This window comes from Stegostoma tigrinum, chromosome 11 (genome assembly GCF_030684315.1).
Source record: "Stegostoma tigrinum isolate sSteTig4 chromosome 11, sSteTig4.hap1, whole genome shotgun sequence".
Classification (NCBI taxonomy): Eukaryota; Metazoa; Chordata; class Chondrichthyes; order Orectolobiformes; family Stegostomatidae; genus Stegostoma; species Stegostoma tigrinum.
The window spans coordinates 26108805-26130237 of NC_081364.1; the positions used below are offsets into that span (position 1 = coordinate 26108805).

General features: G+C 39.5%; 1 protein-coding gene across 1 annotated transcript in view; it reads right to left on the reverse strand.

Annotated features, from left to right (window-relative positions):
* The window catches only part of nup210 (nucleoporin 210), a 119739-nt gene that overhangs the window by 16049 nt on the left and 82257 nt on the right, over positions 1–21433 (reverse strand). The window contains exons 27-33 of the mRNA XM_059649854.1: positions 21202–21333; positions 20860–21018; positions 17359–17450; positions 11442–11616; positions 9301–9476; positions 2268–2488; positions 2044–2180 (exon numbers count right to left, since the gene is read on the reverse strand). Coding sequence (XP_059505837.1) covers positions 2044–2180; positions 2268–2488; positions 9301–9476; positions 11442–11616; positions 17359–17450; positions 20860–21018; positions 21202–21333 — 1092 coding nt within the window. The remainder of the gene's footprint in view (positions 1–2043; positions 2181–2267; positions 2489–9300; positions 9477–11441; positions 11617–17358; positions 17451–20859; positions 21019–21201; positions 21334–21433) is intronic.

Here is a 21433-nt window from a genome sequence, read left to right on the forward strand (position 1 = left end):
GTGATAGTGGGTCATGTCGTTTTGTGGCTAGTTGATGTTCATGTATCTGGTGGCTAGCTTTCTGCCTGTTTGTCACAGTTTTTGCAAGGTATTTTGTAGATGACGTTCGTTTTGCTTGTTGTCCGTTCGAACAGTCAATGGGGAATTTCAAACCAGCGTCTACAGGAAAACAACACATACGGACCAAATACTGAACTACAGGAGCAACCACCCCAACATCCACAAACGAAGCTGCATTAGAAAATTATTCCAACGAGCACCACACACTGCAGCACAGAAGAAAATCACCTACACAGCGTATTCAAAAAGAACGGGTACCCAATGAACACAGTCCGCCGATTTCTCAGCAACAAACCAAAAGAAAACAGACAAAACGGGCTCAGAAATCATAACCACTTTCCCCTACATTAAAGACATTTCCGAAATGACGGCCAGACTACTCGGACTACTTGGCATCAGGGTAGCCCACAAACCAACCAACACACTAAAACAGCAGCAAATGAACCTAAAAGACCCTATACAGATAACAAGCAAAACGAACGTCATCTACAAAATTCCTTGCAAAAACTGTGACAAACAGGCAGAAAGCTAGCCACCAGGATACATGAACATCAACTAGCCACAAAATGACATGACCCACTATCACTCGTATCCTTACATACAGATGAGGAAGGACACCACTTTGATTGGGACAACACATCCATCCTAGGACAAACCAAACAGAGACATGCACGAGAATTCCTAGAGGCATAGAATTCCAACCGGAACTCCATCAACAAACACATTGATTTGGAGCCCATCGACCATCCTCTGAGAAAAAGAACAAGAAATGATGTCACCAACGCAGGAAATGATGTCACAAACCCAAGGAAACCTAAACAGATAAATAGAAAGCGGGACATAACACCAGCGCTTCACCGGAGGCTCACTGATGTTACCTAGAATGGTGACGAAACATCTGAAAACTAACCTTCCAGCTCAGCAAGCAAACTCACATCCAGAAATCAGAGTTTGCTCAGTTTTTATGGACAGGTTTCTTTGAAGTCTGTGGCAAATATTTTTACTTTGTTGCTGACCACAAAATCCCAAAACTGTCATCTACCACAAGAATTTCTATCTATTAAAAAAGATTCATGGAAGAATGATCAAGATGTTCCAGCTCATAGGTGACAAATACAAGGGTCAAGCAAATCTAATGTGTTGGAGGTAAGATTAAGGGAAATCATACTTGACATGGTTAGAGTTAGTAAAATTCCTTCTTCTTGTAAGATAGTCATTACATAGTGCACACTCCAAGATGAAATAACTGATTTGGAGTCAATTAGCATCTCTAAGTACATGAAGGAAGAAAATTAAGGATTATAAAAATATTCACATTGCTTTACTGACAACATAGTCAAGAAAAATAAAAATCTTATAAATTAGGCAAGGAGGGACATTCAGTATAAAAGCTTGACTTTGACACTTTTGTAGCACCCAAAACACTTTAGGACATGGAGGAACCTTGGAAGTGAAGCCACTGGAGTCTTACAGCATGGAAACAGAACCTTCAGTCCAACTAGTCCATCCCAACCATGTTCCCATTGGAACTAGTCTCACTTGGGTGCATTTGGTCCACATCCCTCCAAACCTTTCCTATTTATGTATTTATCCGAACGTTCGAACTGTACCTGTGGCCACCAATTCCTCTTGCAGTTCATTCTACTAATTATTCTGTGTAGATAGAATGTGCTTGAAAACGTGACTGCCTTTTCACCCCACTTGATTGGATGTTTGTGTTAAGTAAACTCCCCCTGCTCCTGTTATTCGTGGCTGAACTCAGTTGCAAGTTCCATGCTGCGTTATTCACCATTTCAAGATGCAAATAGTTCATATAAATTATGCATATTATTGGAAATTCACAAGTACAGTATCAAAATATATTTCCTGTTAAATTGGCTGGGAATATGCCAATTTAAAAGCGAGTAATCTATAAAAGATGGTCAAAACAAAGCAAAACCCATTCTCAACATATGTCCCTCATTACCAAGTGTTTTTTTTTACCTCTTTGTAGGTTTTAAGATGTCCTGGTACTTCATAAAACACAGTGACAGATCCAGAATCTCTTGCAACTGCTGTGCCAGTCTTTGGGTTAATCTGTAGAACATTACTGGATGATGAACTCCAAACTCCTAACTGAACTGCAGGAACAGACAAAGTTCTGATTTTCATCCTGTACTTGTATATTAAGTATACACATGATCTCATACAATGTTTAATGTCCTTACCTTCTTGATTAACCAGATCACTGCTAAAACAGATGACATCACCGACCACAATTTCTCTCAGCAAGTTCGGATAGATGAAATGCTCAACAGGCAGAGGAACATAATCCGCTATTCCGGTATGCTCAGTGTCCCAGACTCTCAGCAAAGTGAGCCCCACATTCACAGTCCTTATTGTAAAAGTATTATTACTGGTTCCTTTGCCAATTTGCAATAGGTCATCCCTTCAGAAATCAAAATCATGAGAAAAAAATGCAATGAAATTAATACATTGTATTTATATTTCGTGCTTGCCATCATTTTCAAGAAAAGTGATTCATCTTCTGCAGTATCAGTTTGAAGTTTGTGTTCAAAAGAATCCCGAGACTCAATGAATTTGTTGGAAGTGTTCAGGAACAGGAACATGGTTTGAGCCAATGACTGACAGGATTAACAGAGACTTAGAGTTTAAAAGGCTTAAGGCAGAGGAACATTGTAAAAATAAAGTCAATCAGACCTTGATCATTTTCCAATCATCGGGCAACATCAACTACTATATTCATTGCCAGTCAATTCCTCAGTTAAAGTATTTGGGGAGTTTGCTGACTTTTAGCCTTTAGTAAACAATAACTACCAAACACAATGAAAAATTACCTTATAAATGCATGACATTAACCTTTTACGCAGGTTCCAAGTTTACATTCAAAACAGAAACATGTACATTAAGTTAATAACTGATGCGATCAATTAAAAACAAACTAATCATTCAAATTGCAGGGCATGTGCCTTTGGTTGGGTAAAGATTATTGGAAAGAAAAATACCATACCTGGAAAACATATACACTTGTAGAAAATGAGAAAGCTTGGTTGGAGGAAAACAATGGCAGAAAGAAAAACAAATAGGTCATTTGACCGTTCAGCTCTCTTTCACCATTCTTTAAGATCATGGCTGATCAAACTGTTCCTGCTTCTTCCCCGCATCCTTTGATCCATTTAACCCTTGGTTCTGGAATCCCCATTCATCAGGAACATCCTTCCTGCATCTACCCTGTCTTGTCCAGTTAGAATTATCAAGGTTTCTATGAAATTCCCCTCTTATTGTTCTGAACTCCAGCAAATAGAATCGTAACTGATTCAATTTTTCTCACGTGTCCGGGAGGGATGCCGGTAATATCTGGTAAACCTCCATAGCAAGAGTGTCCTTTCTCAGATTAGGACACCAGAACTGCAAATAAATATTCCAGATATGGTCTTAGCAAGGCCCTATATACTTACTGCAAGCCATCCCTGTTTCCATACTTCTATCCACTCAGTATGAAGGCCTACACACCAGATGCCTTCTTTGCTGCCTGCTGCACATGCATGCTAACCTTCAGTGGCTACTTTGACGACACCTCGGTCTTGTACATTGACTGAGAATCATTGTCATACAACATGGAAACAGACACTTTAGTCCAACTCGTCCCACTTTCCTGCATTTAACCCATATCCCTCCAAACTATTATCCAAACATCTTTCAAATGTCATAACCGTGCCTACATCCACCACTTCCTCTGGCAGTTCGTTTCTCACAAGAACCACTCTGTTTGAAAAAAAACCTTCCCCTAACATTCTTTTGAAATTTTCCCCCTCGCACCTTAAAAACATGCCCCTCACAATTTTATAAACCTCTAAAGTCACCACTCAACCTTCTACACTCCAGTGAATCAAGTCCAAGCCTAGTCAGCCCTTCCTTACAACTCAAATCCTCCATTCCTGCCAATATCCTGGTAAATCTTTTCCGAACACGCTCCAATTTAATAATATCCTTGCTATGGCATGGTGACCAGACCTCCAGAAGAGGCCTCAATGTTCTGTACAACCTCAACATGACATCCCAACTCCTAAACTCAAACATCTGAGCAATGAAAGCAAATGTGCTAAACGCCTTCTTAACCACCCAGTCTACCTGTGATGCAAATTTCAAACAAATATGTACCTGGACCCCTCAGTCTCTCTTTCAAGGGCACGACCCAGGGCCCCATCATTAAATGTACAACTCTGCCCTTACTTGTTTTACCAAAATGCAATACCTCTCATTTACCCAAATTAAACTCATCTGCTACTCCTCAGCCCATTGACTCAATTTAGACAATAATTCACCTTCCTTTTTGCTCCTTAAGTGAATAACCTAACATTTATTCACATTATTCTGAACGTGCCACACATTTACTAGCTCACGCCACATTCTCAAAATACACTGAAGCATCTCTGCATCCTCCTCTCAGCTTTGTGTCATTTTCAATTTGAGATATTACATTTAATTCCCTCATCTAAATCATTAATACATATAGTGAATAACTGAGGTCCTGGCACTGATTCTCACAGTACCCCACTAGTCTTTGCTTACCATTTGGAAAAAGACCAGTTTAACAATACTTTGTGTTTCCTGTCTGCCAACACAGTTTTCTATCCATTTCAATGCACTACACCCAATTCCATATGCTTTAATTTTTCACGCTAATCGTTTGTGAGAATTTGTTGAAAGCCTTCTGAAAGTACAAATAAGCCATACCCACTTTCTCTCCCTCATCAAATCTACCAGTTACATCCTTGAAGATTTCCTGTAGATTTGTCAGGCATGATTTCCCTTTGTAAATCCATGCTTTGTCTGATCCTGTCACTGTTTTCCAAGTACTGAGCTATTAAATATTTTATCATGGACTCTAGCATTTTATCCACTAACAACATCAAGTTGATCAGTCTACAATTCTCTGTTGTGTCTCTGCCTCCCTTTTATTTTTAGAAAAAAAGAGAGGGGTTGCATTAGCCACTCTCCAATCTGTAAGAATTCTACCTGAGACTAAAAAATCTTGGATGATGACCACCACTGCATCCAATTTTTTCAAGCCTGCTCCCTCATGGACTCTCTGGTATAGATTATCAGAGCCTAGATCTTATTGGCCTTAATCCCAATAATTTCCCCAAGCATCATTTCTCTACTAATACAGATTTTCCTTGGTTCCTCTCTCTCTCACTAGACCGTGTGTTTCCAAGTGTTTTCTGGTATGTTATGTGTCTCCTATTATTTAGCATGTTGGCCGTTAACAAATTCCCCTCTTTCTGACTGCAAGGGACCTGCATTTGTCTTCAATCTGTTTTTCTTCACTTAGAAACTTTTACAATCAGTTTCTGATATGTCCCCACAAGCTTACACTTGTACTCTATCTTCCCTTTCTCAATCAATCCTTTCGTCCTCCTTTACTGAATTCTGAACTGCTCCCACTCCTCAGGTTTGTTGTTTTTACTTACCAATTCATATGCCTGTTCCTTGGATCCAATACTGTCCCATTTTACTTTTGGGACAAAAACAATTAACGTTCATCCATTTCTTCTTTGAAAGTTTGCTAACGTCTTTCTGCTAGCATTCCTTTAAATAACTTCTGTAATCTATCATAGCCAACTCACACTTCGTACCACTGTAGTTTCCTTGATTCTGATTCAGGGACCTCGTCTCAAAATCAACTATGCCACTCTCCATGTTGATGAGGAAATCTATCATAATATTATTGCTTACCCCAAGAGACCTTTCACAACCAACCAATTACTTCTTTCTCATTACATAACGCCTAGTCTAGAAATACGGTGTTCTCCAATTGGTTCTTCAATATATTGATCCAGAAGAAACATCCCATATACAGGAATTCTCTTCCATGGTATTTCTACAAATTTGATTTGCTCAAACTACCAGAATAAAGTTATCCATAGTTGCAAATGTTTCCTTATTGCATGCATTTCTAATTTCCTGCTTCATGTGGTTTCCAACATGATCCGTATTGTTTGCGGGTCTAAGTCTAAGACAAGAAGCCAATTAATAAAAAGTGGTCCTCAATCCACTTCATTTTTCCCTTAGTAGCTGCCACAATAACATGTTAAAATGTAGTCAGGGAATTGCAGACAAGTCAAGTCAGAGAGAGTGTTTGATGGCAAGGTATGGGGCTGGTTTATTGCAGCCTAATGATTCATTACTGGCCACTGAACATATGGGTTCCATTCTTTGGCACAGTCCTCCCGCTCCTGTAGGGATTAAATGCTGCCACCTCCAATTGTGCTAGATCCCAGCAACCAATAATACCATATATTTCCAATGCTCCAATATCAAGTTTAATCCTGGTGGAACTGAGAACTACTAGTGTCCTCACATCCTACCTAATGTCCACTATCAAACTATGACCAAAAGCTAGAACCCAGGTCTCCCACATGCTCACTGATCCACAAAACAGAGTCTAGTAACCAATCATCCCAAAAAGCATGCCCAATCTTTTAGACTCTGAAAAACTCTATTCCCACTGCTAACGGATTCCATTATCTTAGATATGAGGAGCTCCTCTCCATACCTTAAAGAACTTTGCTGCTAGACTGGGTCTGCAACAGGTGATGAGGGAACCAATGAGTGGGGGAACATGTTTATAACTTCATCCTCAATTTGCCTGCCACAGTTACATTGGTCTATGACATTTACAGTGAGAATGACCACCACACAATCCTTGTGGATGACAAAGTTGCACCTTCACATTGAGAATACCCTCCAAGTTGTGTGGCTCTATCAGCTTGTTAATTGGAAAAGACTTTGCACAGGTCCAACAACTCACGACTGGGCATCCACAAAGGTGCTGAGCCATTAGAAGCAGCAGCAAAGTCATACTCCACCAATAATCTGCAACCTTATGGCCCAGCATATACCTCACCATTATACCATTACCATTAAGCTACAGGATCAACCCTTGTTCAATAAGAGTGCAGGAGGACATGCCAAGAGCAGCACCAAACATACCTAAAAATGAAGTGTCAATCTGGTGAAACTACTAACAGGACTACTTGCATGCCGAACAACCTGAGCAGCAAATGATACACAGACAAGTGATTTTAGAATCAATGGATCAGCTCTGTAGACATGCCACATCCAGCCAAGAGTAGCGGTAGACAATTAAACAGCTCACTGGAGGTCCAGATATCCCTATCCTTAATAATAGAAGAGCCCAGTACATCTGTGCAAAAAATAAGGCGAAAGCATTCGCAGTAATATTCAGGTAGAAGTACTGCATAGATGATCCAAATCACCCTCCTTTAGAAGTCCCCAGCACATAGATACCTGTCTTCAGCTGATCTGATCCACTCCACATAATATCTAGAAAAGATGGAGGCACTGAACATGCAAAGGCAATGAGACTTGACAACCTTCTGGTAATAGTACTGAAGACTCATGCTCTTGAACTTGGTGCATCCCCAGCTAATCTGCTCCAATACAGCTACAACACTATCAAGAATCTGATACTGTAGAAAATTGCCCAGGAAAAGCTGAACAAATCCAATGTAGCCAACTGCTGCCCCAGTCTACTCTTGATCATCAATAAAAGGATAGAATGTATCAACAATGCTGCCAAGCAGCACTTGCTTAGCAAACTGCTCACTGATGTAGTTGGAGTTCTACCAGGCCATTCAGTTTCTAACCTTATTACAGCCTTAGTTAAAACATGGACAAAAGAGCCAAATATCAACGGTAAGGTGATAGTGACTGTCTTTAACATCAAGGCTGCATTTGACCAGTGTGGCATTTAGGAGCCCCAGAAAAACTGACATCAGTGGGTATCAGTGGGATAACTCTCCACTGCTTGGATTCAATTCTCACACATCGGAAAGTTGGTTTTGGTTGTTGGAGGTCAGTCATCTCAGCTCAAGGACATCTCTCAGATATTTCTCAGGGTAGTGTGCTCAGCCCCACCATCTTTAGTTACTTCATCAATCTTCCCTCCATCATAAATTCAGAAGTGGGCATGTTCACAGATGATCGTATGATGTTCAGCGCCATTTGCGGCTCCTCAGATACTGAAGCAGTCCATGTTCAAATGCAGCTAGATCTGGATAATAGCCAGGGTGGGGCTGACAAGTGGCAAGTAAAGTTTGTGCCACACAATTGCCAGGCAACAACCATCTGCAACAGGACAATCTGGATATTGCCCAGTGACACTCAATGGCAGTATCACCATGGAATTCTACATTATCAACATCGTGGGGATTATCATTGGCCAGAAACTGTACTGAATTAGCATTATAAAAAAATGCTTAAAAGAGCAGGTCAGAGACTAAGAATCCTGGAGCAAATAACTCACCTTCCTAATCCCCAAAGCCTTTTCACCATCTACAAGACAAGCCAGAACTGTGACGGAGCACTCCCCAATTGCTTGGATGAGTGCAGCTCCAGCAGAACTCGAGAAACTTCACCATTATCCTGGACAAAGCAGCCTGGTTGACTTGCATCAATCCACAAACATCCATGGCCTCCATCACTGATGCTCAGTAAGAGCATACACCACTTACAACTGTACTGCAGAAATTCAACAAAGCTCCTTACAACCACTTCCACCTTGAAGGACAGGGGCAGCAGATACACAGGAACATGAATTCAAAATTCCCCTCCAACCATTCTCAGAAGAAAATATGTTGCCATTGGGTCAAAATCCTGGAATTCCTTTCTTAACAGCATTGGGCTGTACCCACAGCCAATCGACTGTAGTGGTTCAAGGTAGTAACTTATCACCATCCTCTGAATGGCAATTAGTGACAAGAAATAAATATTGGCCTAGCCAACAGCAGCCACATCCGATGAGTGAATACAAAAAGAAAGTGTGTCCCTGGTACTATGTAAGAGGCAAGACTCCACCTCAGTAGAAGACTTTCCATCACTCGTATGGCCAATCCCAATACTGTTGTGTTGGTGACCCAGTAATACTGCCTTCTTGACATCTTGGACTCATCATGAGCAACATCGTGACAGACCCAACAAACTCCCAGAACAATATGTCAAACATACAAAAACACAAAATGATCCAATTTCACAAAGTAAACACAACTAGAGTACACAAGTTGCTAATCCTGTGGTTAACATTGAATTTATGTATGACTCTGAGGTTCTGAAATAAGTTAATTTTTAAATCCACGAATACCACAAATATTAGCTATCAATGTGTTTTAGTTTAATTTAAACATGGGTAGCTAGTAATGACAATCATTTGCTTACCTGTTCGTAGCATAGTTTATTATTATATTCTGTGCATGGAAGATGTCACCAGAATGGTCATGGAAATGAACAGTCAGAGTCAGAGTTATGCCCACGGGTATGGCTGATGGAGGTTCCTTGTTAAGTGTATGTATTGCTGGACTTGTGCTGATTCTTAGGTAAGAAACAGGTGCAACCTATACAGATGGGCATCACAAAAAAAAAAGTGAAAAGAGGGCATCTTGTGGCACATTAGTTATGTCCCGATCTCTGAGCTACAAGAGCCAGGTTCAAGTCCCACCTGTTTCAGAGGTGGTGAATAACATTTCTGGTCAGGCTGATTAGAAAGTCCTAAAAAGTGAACACTTTACACAACACCACAACTTAATTTGTCATGGTACTATTGAAGGTAAAACAAAGCTTAGGATCAGCAAAGTGGAGTTACAGACCTGAGGAACAAAAGCTGTCTGTCTAATTTCTAAAGGTTCTATCGCTTCAAAAGTGTTCTAAATTGTGAGGTTCTAGCAGAGATATTTGTATCATTGATAGCCACAAGTGAGGTGCTGAAGGACTGGACAGTGGCTAATGCTGTGCCTTTACTTACAAAAAGCTGCAAGGAAAAGCGCGGGAACGACAGACTGGTGACTCTGACGCCAGCGGTGGCTAAATTGTTGGAGGGGATTCAGAGACACAGGATCTACATGTGTTTGGAAAGACAAGGACAACATGACAAAGTCAACATGGCTTTGTGCATGGCAAGTTGTGTCTCACAAACTTGATTGAGTTTTTCTGAAGGCGTGACCAAAATGATAAATGAATGCAGAGCAGTTGACATCTACGTGGAACTTAGAAAGGCCTCTGACAAAGTTCTGCAAAGGTAGACTGATCAGTAAGGTTAGATCACATGGGATCCACAAGAGCTAGCCAATCGGATAGAAAATTGACTTGACAGGAGGAGACAGAGGGTGGTGGTGAAGAGTTGTTGGTCAGACTGGAGGTCTTTGACCAGTGCAAGGATTACTGCTGGGTCCACTGTTATTCATCATTCATATTCTCACTAAAATTGATGATCGAAGAGACACGGTTTGTAAGTTGGCAGATGACACCAAAATTAGTGGAATAGTAGACAGTGAAGTTTAGTTAAGCATACAATGGGATCTTTATCAACTGGACCAATGGGCCGAGGAATGGCAGGTGGTGTTTAACTTAGATCAATGGGAGATGTTGCATTTTGGTCAGACAAACCGAGGCAGGACTTATACAGTTAATGGTAGGGCCCTGGGGAGTGTTATCAAACAGAGAGAACTAGGAGCGCAGGTACACAGTTCCTTAAAACTGGCATCACAGGTAGGCTGGTGAAATGCATTTGGCATGCTTGCCTTCATTGGTCAGAGCACCGAGTATTGGAACTGCAACATCATGTTAAAGCTGTGCAATGCAAGGCCATATTTCATGTACTGCATACAGTTCTGGTCACCCTATTGTTAGAAGGATGTTATTAAACTGGAAAGGGTGCATAAAACATTTGCAAGGATATTACCAAAACTGGAGAATTTGAATTATGCGGACAGGCTGGGATTTTTTTTTCCCCCTAGGAGAGCAAGAAGCAGAGGCAGAGGGGTGGCCATATAAAAAGTTTATAAAATCATGAAGGGCATAGATAATGTGAATAACAAGGGTCTTTTCCCCAGGATAGGGGAGCGCAAAACTAGAAGGCACAGGTTTAAGCTAAGAACGGAACAATTTGGAAGGGAATGGAGGGGCAACTTCTTCACTCAGAGTGGTGTGTGTATATATATGGAGTAAGCTGAGAGTGCAAGAGGTAGAGGCAAATACAATTACAACATTTCAAAGACATTTGGACAAGTACATGGATTGGAAAGATTTAGAGGGATCTAGGCCAAATGCAGGCAAATGAGATTATTTCTGTTTAGGAAGCCTGATCAGCAGAGAAGACCCGGGGTGCAGGGTCTGTTTCTGTGTTTATACCTCTATGACTCTAATTTTCTATTGCTCCACCAATTTTATCTTTGCAAAATTATGAAGATCATCATTGCCTCAAATAATTTGGAAAGTCTTAAGCAGAAACTAAGAATATTTCTCAAAAATATTGAGTTATTGAAAAACAGTTCATTTTGTACATTTAATCATAATATATTTACCTTAACAGCAACCGTGATTGTCTGGTTTATTCCAAACTGCTCTTCAGAGATCACTTCAATTGTTGAAATCCCCGTTATAGGACCAGATGTCAGAAGTCCATTTTCGTCCATTTGTACCACAGGAGTTTTTTCCAAACAGTCTTGTACTCGATAACTGAGAAAGGCCACACCATCTCTGCCAATCAACAAACATTGATATAAGGAACTAAAATTAATTCCAAGTTGCTAAACAAAGGTGATTTTTTTTTAAATGTGAAATTCACTTATTTGCAAACTTCCCATTTAAGTATTCACCATTCATCTATGATAATGCACAGTCATACACATTTTCTTCAAAAATATACGCATAGAGTAAGATGTGGTACACAAGTTTTGGAACCTCAGAATTGTTACACTGCAGAATTAGACCAGTGTGTCTGCAATAGCTGAGCATTTCAAATCAGTGCCAATCTCCTGCCTTTTGCTAGTAACCCTTCACATTATTCAAATAGAAACCATTAGTCAATGCACTCAAATGTTATTAGCCTTCATTCAAAGGGCATGAATGACCAAGAAAATTAGCAGTATGTGACAGACAGAAATAATCTGTTTGTTCTGTGCAAAGTCCAGACTTTTGGGAATTTATGTTTGTTAAACAGTATCAGCATTAGAGTCTGGCAATGGGTCTGTTGCCCAGTCTGTCACAGCATAGGAGCAACCTTTGGGAGGCAATAAATTTCAGGAGACAAGCAGAGTTCAGGCATGTGGTAATTTATTCAAGCATCTAATGGTACAATGCAGGAAGAGGCAAAAGATCACCCCAATCTGGCCTCAAACCAAGGGTTCAATTACTCCCTTAACCTGCGGCTCAGATCGGAAGAAAAGTCAATGACACTATCATTTTAAATACAAGCAAACTCTTTTTTTAATACATACTCTCTCCCCCTGTATACTACTGGCTGGGTTGTCAAACTTAGATTGGATTTTTAGTACTAACATAGAGTGATGTAAGTGCATAGTACTGTGATCTGATTGGGCCAATTTGGTATGAGAGAAGTTGAACATTTCATGGTCACCTGTGACTTTTGTCTCTCAATTATGACATCTTTGCCTGCAACAGAGGCTTCTTTGAGATTTCCCATCATTCAACTCACTCAGCAGCCATCTTTGTTGAGAGATAGCAAGGCCTCTCTCAATTACTCAATTAGAAAGAAACGTTTTACAAATTAGTGTTTTGTTTAGTGATTTTTATACTACATACAATATATAGTGTGCATGTGCACTTGTGTTTAATTCTATAATTTATTTGGAAACTATACGTTGAAGAATCTTAATTGATTAGAAAAAAACTTGAGAAACAACACTGATGTGAAATGTTATCTAGGAAGGCAGCACTTAAATCTTACTTAAGCAGACAACTATTGTTTTATGTGCTGAGAACACAAGTCTTTCCCACACACGCTAATTTCTGTTAAACATGTACTACAAAGCTTTTTGAGGTTTTCATCAGCCATTTTATGCTGTTCTGTCATGGGCAGCCTTAACACCTAGAAATTGTCCTGAGGAAGGTATTTAAGTATGGCCTTACAATCCCGCCAGTGAATAATGCAGCTTTATTCGTAAATATCAGGAGATACATTTCACTACTTAAAACTGGAGCTCACCATTTTGGTCATGGGCTTGCCATCTCATTAGCATTCCTTCCTGATCTGCTGAGTATCACAACTGTTGCTCTGGAATTTTCTAATGATCATTCAAACTGGTACTCAAACAATTCTGTGAATTTTAAGTCTAAACTCCTTTCTTCGGAACATGAATGAACTAGCTGACATGAAGTAATGAGGTTGCTGCACAAATAAGTGTTTGAGCATCAAGGTATATATTAACCTTACAAAGGATGGATATTATCCAACAGTTGAAGACAGTCAATATCAATAACTACGTGCTGAACCCAACCGCTTCCTGTATGCCCAAATCATCTTTGCAAAACTGCACATGTATACATTTAAACCACATACTGCATCTGCCAAACCTTCAGCAATTGGAGCATTCAGGTAAGTGTACCACCCTTAATAGGACACTCATTTGCAATTTTTTACTTAATGACCAATGTCGGCATTCATAAACCTTTAAGCCAGTTCCTGCTCTGTGTTCTTAAATCCTTTTCATTGAGAGCCCTTACAAAATTTGATTTACAAGTTTTCTATTTTCTACTTTGAGTTCAATAACTCAGTTGATCGATTGCTTTGTTCTCACATTTCTTGTTGCTCAGGCCCAATTCAAATTTTTGATTTTACTTTTGCACTGGACAGAAGTGAATAAGTGTGCTCTTGCCGGCTTTATTCTATAGCACAGCAAATAGTCCTTAATGTTTCTAGTATCACTAGGCTCAGAGTTTTACTCGTTCGATTTCAGACAGAGAATGCCACCTATGAACAGCAGAGTATGGGCATCTTTTCCACACAGATTGCTAAAGTTGAAGGGGTGAACCACAATATTTTCTCAACAGCAATCACATTTAAGCAATAAGCAGTTTTCTTGTTATGTCTAAATTCCAAGAATGAATTTTTAAAAATTATTTCTCATTTTTGTAATGAAGAACTTAGGAACAGGAGTAGGCCATTCAGCCCTTCGAGCCTGCTCCACCATTCATTAACACCATTGCTGATCTGTGGTCTTACTCTGTATGCCTGCGTTGGGGCCTGTATCCCTTGATGACCTTACCTGACAAATTTTTGTCGCAGGCTTAAATTTCACAATTTAATTTGCACTGACCAAATTACAGTGGATGCTAGATCAGTTGGCGATTTTAAAACAGGATCGATAAATTTTTGTTAAGGTATTAAAGGATCTGGAGTTGGATTATGGATCAGCCATGGTCTTATTGAATGATAGAAAAGGCTCAAGGGGATGAATAGCCTATCCTGTTCAGGTGTTCCTATCCATGGAGAGAAAGCAGAGTTAACACTGAGTCCAGTGACCCCTCTTAAGAATGACTTCAGATGTTCCCCCTCTCAAAAAAAATGCATAGAAAGCAACTAATCAGCCTCAATACCGTGAGTCAGTGTGACAATAAGTGGTGTAAGCCCTGGCTCCCAGTCACTGGGAAGGCGCTCCACCGTGCCAGGTGCTGCCAGACGTGAGTTTCTCCAGCAATTCCTGTTTTTTATTTCAAATTTCCAGCACCTGCTATTGTTTGTTATTTCACATTGTCCATTTTGTCTTGTCATTCTGAGACTCTCCTTCACATTCTAGCTTCCAATCTGCTATTGTAACTGCAGTCTTTGTGTGTGCGCACCAGTCCCCATTCTGGCCAGTGGTAATCCCTGCAATGTGATAGTGGGGAATTCACCAATAGAAATGCTGATGAATGTCAAGAGACATTCTTAGATTCTCTCTTGTTTGAGACAGTCATTGCTTGGCACACGGATAGTTAAACTTGAATGCTGTCTTGGCCTTACTGCATAGATTAGGGCTATTTTCCAGCAGCATTGGCAGCTGAGGGATGATCTCAAAGAAGTTTATAAAATCATGAGGGGCAAGGATAGGGTGAATAAGCCAATTGCTTTTTCCCAGGGTAAGGGATTCCAAAACTAGAGGGCACAGGCATAAGGTGAGAGGAGAAAGGTCCCTTTTAATCTATGGGGCAACTTTTTCATGCAGACGGTGGTGCAGGTATGGAATGAGTTGCCAGAGGAAGTCATGGAGGCTGGCAATAACAACATTTAAAAGACATTTGGGAAGGTACATGGATAGGAAGGGTTTAGAGGATATGGGCCAAATGCTGGCAAACGGGACTAGATTAGTTTAGGGTATCTGGTCAGCTTGGACAAGTCGGACTGAAGGGTCCATTTCGATGTTGTTCAGCTCTACGACTGACTGCCATTTGAAGAGTTCCAAACCTCCACTAATCTTTGTGTGTAGAACTGCTTTCGAATATCTCTAAATGCTCTGGCCCTAATTCTTCGAGCGTGCTCCCAGTTCTAGAAATCTTTATCCACCCTGCCTTTCCCTGTTAATATCCTAAAATTATTAATTGGAATCACTACTTAACCTTCTAAATTCCAGAGAATAAAAGCATAATTTGTGTAATCTCTCATCATAACATAACCCCTAAAGTCCAGGTATTATCTTTGTACAGCTGTGATGAATTCCATGTGGGGCCCAAACATCCTTTCTAAGGTGTCACACCAGATCTGCTCACAGTACTCAAAGTGGGATCTAACTAGCGTTTTGTATCACTGCAGCATAGCATCAGCTTTACTGTACTGCAGCCCTTTAAACACAGGAAAGGTAGAGTGGATTTGCTCCACTATACCATGCTCCAACATAATCTAACATAATCATATCTACACTATAAGATTCACTCTGGATAAAACTGCCTCCTCAACAGTTCATCATTTTCATCTCAGTTTTAAATTTAATACTGTAATGAAGTCTTACGTATCTGCTTGATAGAGGTTTATAGCAAGATTAATCTGATTATAGGTTTACAAGAGTTATTGACCTGTTGCCATCTTACGTTAGGCTCTAGAAAATGTACCAACTTCATTTTTTTTTAAAATGGGCAGCAAATGGAAAAACAATAATATTAAGTGTAAGATAACAAGGTGTCGAGCTGGATGAACACAGCAGGCCAAGCAGCAGCATAGGAGCAGGAAGGCTGACTTTTTGGGCCCAGACCCTTCAGAAAATCCCGAAAAGTCAGCCTTCCTGCTCCTGTGCTGCTGCTTAGCCTGCTGCGTTCATCCAGCTCTACGCCTTGTTATATTAGATTCTCCAGCATCTGCAGTTCCTATCTCTGAAACAATATTAAATGTAAATAGGCAAATGTCAAAGTGACAACCCATATTCTGTTTTTATAGCCCAATAATTTATTTCTGCTCTTTGAAAATGTGTTTTCTTTCCACCGTGAATCTTTTGCTCTTGTTTTTAGTAAAACAAAGAGGTAGATTAAGATTCAGATTTGGAAAAAGTACGAAAACAGAAATTACAGACAATAATTTCACAAACAGCAAAACTGTTATAATTAGGTAAAGCTCATTGACAACCTTTAGCAAATTCACTTAAATAGATAAAATGGAATCCATAAATAGTCACTAAAGGTCATTGATCCATGTGCCCTAATTGTTGTAAGGGAAAAGAGTTGGAAAAAGTTACTTTTATTTCATATAATGAATTATTGGAAGTTTAAAAAACCAAGTTGAATCTGAAAAGGTGGTGATCTGGCACCATTAGTTTCCTCAATATATAAATTTAAAGGCCTGGCTCAGTAATTTACGAGCATTTTGATATCACTGCACAGGAATATTTTGATTTTTTTTTGACTGGGATCATAAGTGAAGCAGAGAAATCATGCTTTACTAACAGTGTATGACATACAACAGAAGTTTGACTCAGGCAGGAAAGCTCAAAAAAAATCCAAGAATCCAAGTTGAAAAGAAAGAAGGGTTCTGTTTGTCATTTAGCTATTGTGTTTAATGCAAATTGCACTAATTGAACCAAAATAACCTGGATCTTAATTAATATGTGGCACATTTAACTCCATGTAAGGAAAAATAAATCAAAAGTCATCTGAAATAATTTTGTAGCATCCAATGTGAACTTTGCTTTCAAAAAAGATGCAAGTGAAACATGTTCAAAATACAGAAACATCTGTTTCAGGTTAAAGGGGTTTCTGTCATAATATCCCAGGTCCTTCTCTCACACAAGGTCATACAGCAATGTGAAACAATTTTCATATATACGTGACACATCAAGGCAGGATACAAGAAAAACTTGTATGAGACCAAACCCAAATATATATTTACGGCAACTCTCCAAGTAATATTTTGAGAAGGAAATAGATTGCTATTCTAATTTCTCCCCCCACCCCACCAATTGCTGTACATTTAGATCATAGAGAAATAATTATAATTTGTTCGTACTTAAACCTTACCGATTTGTTTGAAGTTTCAGGAAAGAATTTGGTGACATTAGTATCTGTTCTGCTTCAACTTTAGGATTGAGCAATTGCAATTTTTCAAATACCTGAAAAGTTAAAGCAATTTTTTTTAACTGACGCACTGTAACACCTAAAACCTCAAGAAGCTCATAGCAAGAAATGCTGTAAAAGTAGAATTGGAGTCAGAGCAGCAGTGCAGACGGACAAGTAGAAAGTAGACTGAGTAGCAATGTTAAAAATATTAAGGAAAATAGCAAGAACTGATCCTGGAATGGTGTTCACTACCATGTACCCCTCGCCAGTCAAAAGAATACCTATCCACTACTGCCCTCTGCCTTCTACACCTTCCACAATTGTATATTCAGTTTTCCACTGACCTTCTAATTACAGGCACCTCACCGTTCCAAATAAATCTATGATTTTGTACTTTATTGTATGCCTTAACTCAGTCCATAAAACCTGCTGTGCAATCTTCATTAACTAGATTTGTCACTTCAAATAGTTCAAAAGAGACACAATGTGATTTTTGGAAATCCATGCCAATTGCCACATAGTTAATTCCTATTAGATGAGACTAGATTACAGTGTGCATGATAACGCTCTTGCAAGAGGAGCTCATTAGGTTAGGACCCCACATCAGGCAGTTAGCAACCCAGACAGAAGAATAGTCCAACAATTTGATGAATGAGAGACTTCAAATAGCGTGACGGAAGGAGTCTGCGCAGGGAGGTGCCTCCTGAAATTGGCTCAATTTAAATTAATTTGTTGGATGTGGGCATCGCTAGCTGGCAAACATTTAATGTATTTCCCTAGTTGCCTGTGAAGAGACTTTGTAGCAATTGGTGCAACTGAACAGCCCTCTAGACCATTTCAGAGGACAATTAAGGGGCAACAACGTTGTTATGAGTCTGGAGTCACATGTAGTCCAGATCAGGTGAAGATGGCAGATTTCCTTCACTGAAAGACATTAGCAAGCCAGATGGGTTGTTCCCAACAAACTACAGATGTTTAATTCCAGATATTTTTTCTGAATTCAAATTCCACCATCTGCCCTGGAGGAATTTGAGCGCAGGTCCCGACAACATTAGCCTGAGTTTCTGGATCAATAATCTAGCAATAATACCACTAGGTCACTACCTCCCCTACTTCAATACAGGGAAGAAGCTGATTTGTGAGCACTGATAAATTTTACTACAACTTTAGCTAGAATAATTTCTTTCCTCCCCATGTTTTAGGAGTTTAGCTTGGCCAAGTGATGTGTACATTCTGCAATGAGTGGGCTCATGGACACATGTGTCCCAGATGAATAAATCTGTTTTCAAGAATCTATTTCAACAGTGAGAAAGGATGACACAGTAAATGAAGCATCAAGTGAAGCCATTTAGGTTTTGGTCAGAAACCACAAGTATGATTCCCACTGTTGGGGGTGTGTGAGGGGTAGAGGAACAAACTGATAGGTACATTCGAATGCAAAAATGATTGCGGAATAATATTTGGGGACTTCAACCACACAAATATGAACTGGGAGATACAGACAATGTGAAAGGCAGAGGGGACAAATTTCTTGATTTGCATTCAAGAGAACTTTAAAAAGAACTTTTATAGCCAGCACATGACACGCCCAACAACAGCAAGTACAATTCTAGATTAATTTTAAGGAAATGAAACTGGACAGGAAAATGAAAGGAAGTGGGTGACCATTTTGAAGACAGCAGTCATAGTACAGTTAGATTCAGCATCATCATAGAAAAGGATAAATACAGAACAGCAATAAAAATTCTAAATTGGGGAAGGCAACTTTTACAAAGCTGAGAGATGATCTGCTAGAAGTGGACTGGTTACAGCTACTTGAAGGGAAGTCAGTGGAAATCATTGAGATCGTTCTCATTTAAAGGGAGGGCAGTCTAATCATATACCAGCAAAAAAGAGAATGGTACTGCTAAATCTAAAGACTTGGTTTTCCAGAAGGGTAAGGTAAAGCAGCAAAACAAAAAAGCAATGTCAATCTCAAAAAACGGTGATACTTTAGAAGCTTAGAGGAGTATAGGAGGTACAGGAGGGAAAGAAAAGAAATTAAGCAAGAAAAGAAGATACAAAAAGATACTTGCAGGTAAAATTAAGGAAAATCTGAAGATGTTTTATCGGCATATCAGAAGCAAAAGGATGACTAGGAAAAGGGGCTTGATGTATAACGATGATGTGCATGGATGTAGATAACATTGGCAGGGTTCTTAATGAGTACTTTGTCTCAGTCTCCACAAAGGAGAGAGGAATTGCTGAAATTTAGTTAAAATAGTGTGAAATATTAGCCAAGTATGCATAGCAAGAAGAGAGGTAGTGAAGGGACTGACCTTCTTGAAAGCGAATAAATCACCAGAGACAGATGAATTGTATTCTGGGCGATTAAAAGGAAGCCAGGGAGGAAATAGCAGATGCACTAAGATTCATTTTCCAATCCTTACATACTTACTTGAGATACCAGTCAATTGGAAGTCAGAAGAAGTTGTACTATTATTCAAAAATGTAAGGGATAGGCCAAATAATTATAGGACAGTCAGTCAGTCAGTCTGACCTTAGTAGTGGGCAATTTACTGGAATTAATCTGGGGAGAGTGGATTAAATGCTATTTGGAGAGGTTCAAGGGAATCAGGGATAGTCAGAATGGATTTGTGAAGGTAAGGTTATGCCTCACTAATGTAATTCAAGTGTTTGAGGAAGCAGCAAGTAAGGTTGACGAGAGTTAGACAGTACGTATTCCTACATGATTTTAGTAAGGCATTTAACAAGGTTCCACAGAGCACACTGCAGGAGTTGGAAATTCTCCCTGCTGCCCTACCTCTCTAGCCATGCATTCATCTCCAGTATGTTGTTTCTGTACTGAACACCACATGGTATTGGGAGCAATCTAGAGATCATCATCTTTTGAGTTTCTGCTGTTTAATATTTTAACCAAACTGCTGGAACTCTATCTGGTGGGCTTTAATCTTATTACTTTGTTCATTGTTTCCAATGTGAAATATGGGATGGCCCACTTCCCCTCACATAATATTCTGCAGTCTTCAGATGATGCATTTTATCCTGGCACCAGAGAGGCAACACACCATTCAGGACAGCGGAAGCTCCTCTTCCTACAATCAAGTCATTTGTAACAAGTGCATCATTTCAGTAGCTCTCGCTTGTAAATAATTAATACTACTTTAGATGCTTTGTATCAGATGATGATAATTTAAACAAATACACCCTTTCAGAGCTTCCCATACCTGTAATATTAGGGTAACTTCTTTTTTTGAAAACTAATATGTATAAAACAATTAATTTAGGATGAATGGTATACCTTCTGTATATAACCAACAAAATTTGAAGTTGTGTAGCACTTTGCAGCAAGAGGTCCTCCAGATTGGTTGTCACTTGCCTTCTATTCCTGCTCAATACTTTGTGTGCCATGACATCATGAATAGTAATGACAAAAAACTGACAAGTAAATCGGAGCAGTACCTGGATCTGCATTTCATCCGATAATTCTCTGACATTACTTTCAAACTGTCCACCTGCTGGATCTGTAGTTTTTACAACTACCTTCAACCCAGTTCTGCCTTTCATGCGACTGTATACATACATTGCAAAGTTGTTACTTGCAGCAAGTTGAATAGATGCCTAGAAACACAAATGCATAATACAAATGTGAAATTCTACTTAAGCATGCCACAGCAAAAAAATTAAAAGCAAATGTTTCAATGTGAGTATATATGTTCCTTGACGATTATATGCAGTTACATGTACATACCAGTAAAACAGTATATAGAGATGTATGCATAAAATAACAACAGCTCAATTTACCTCAGAATGCCTGGTGTCAAGGTCAATAATGTCCCTTTTTGTGACTGACCAATGAAATGTTAGCCCTGGTACTGCATTACCAAATGCAAATGGTGTCTGGTTGCTTGTAATTCCCATTACATAGACAGGCATCTGTGAACGAATAAAATTCATCAAAACTGATGTCACATCAATCACTGTTACCAAATTCAAATAGAGTGCAGATGTAGGCAACTGTATGGATTACTGAAAT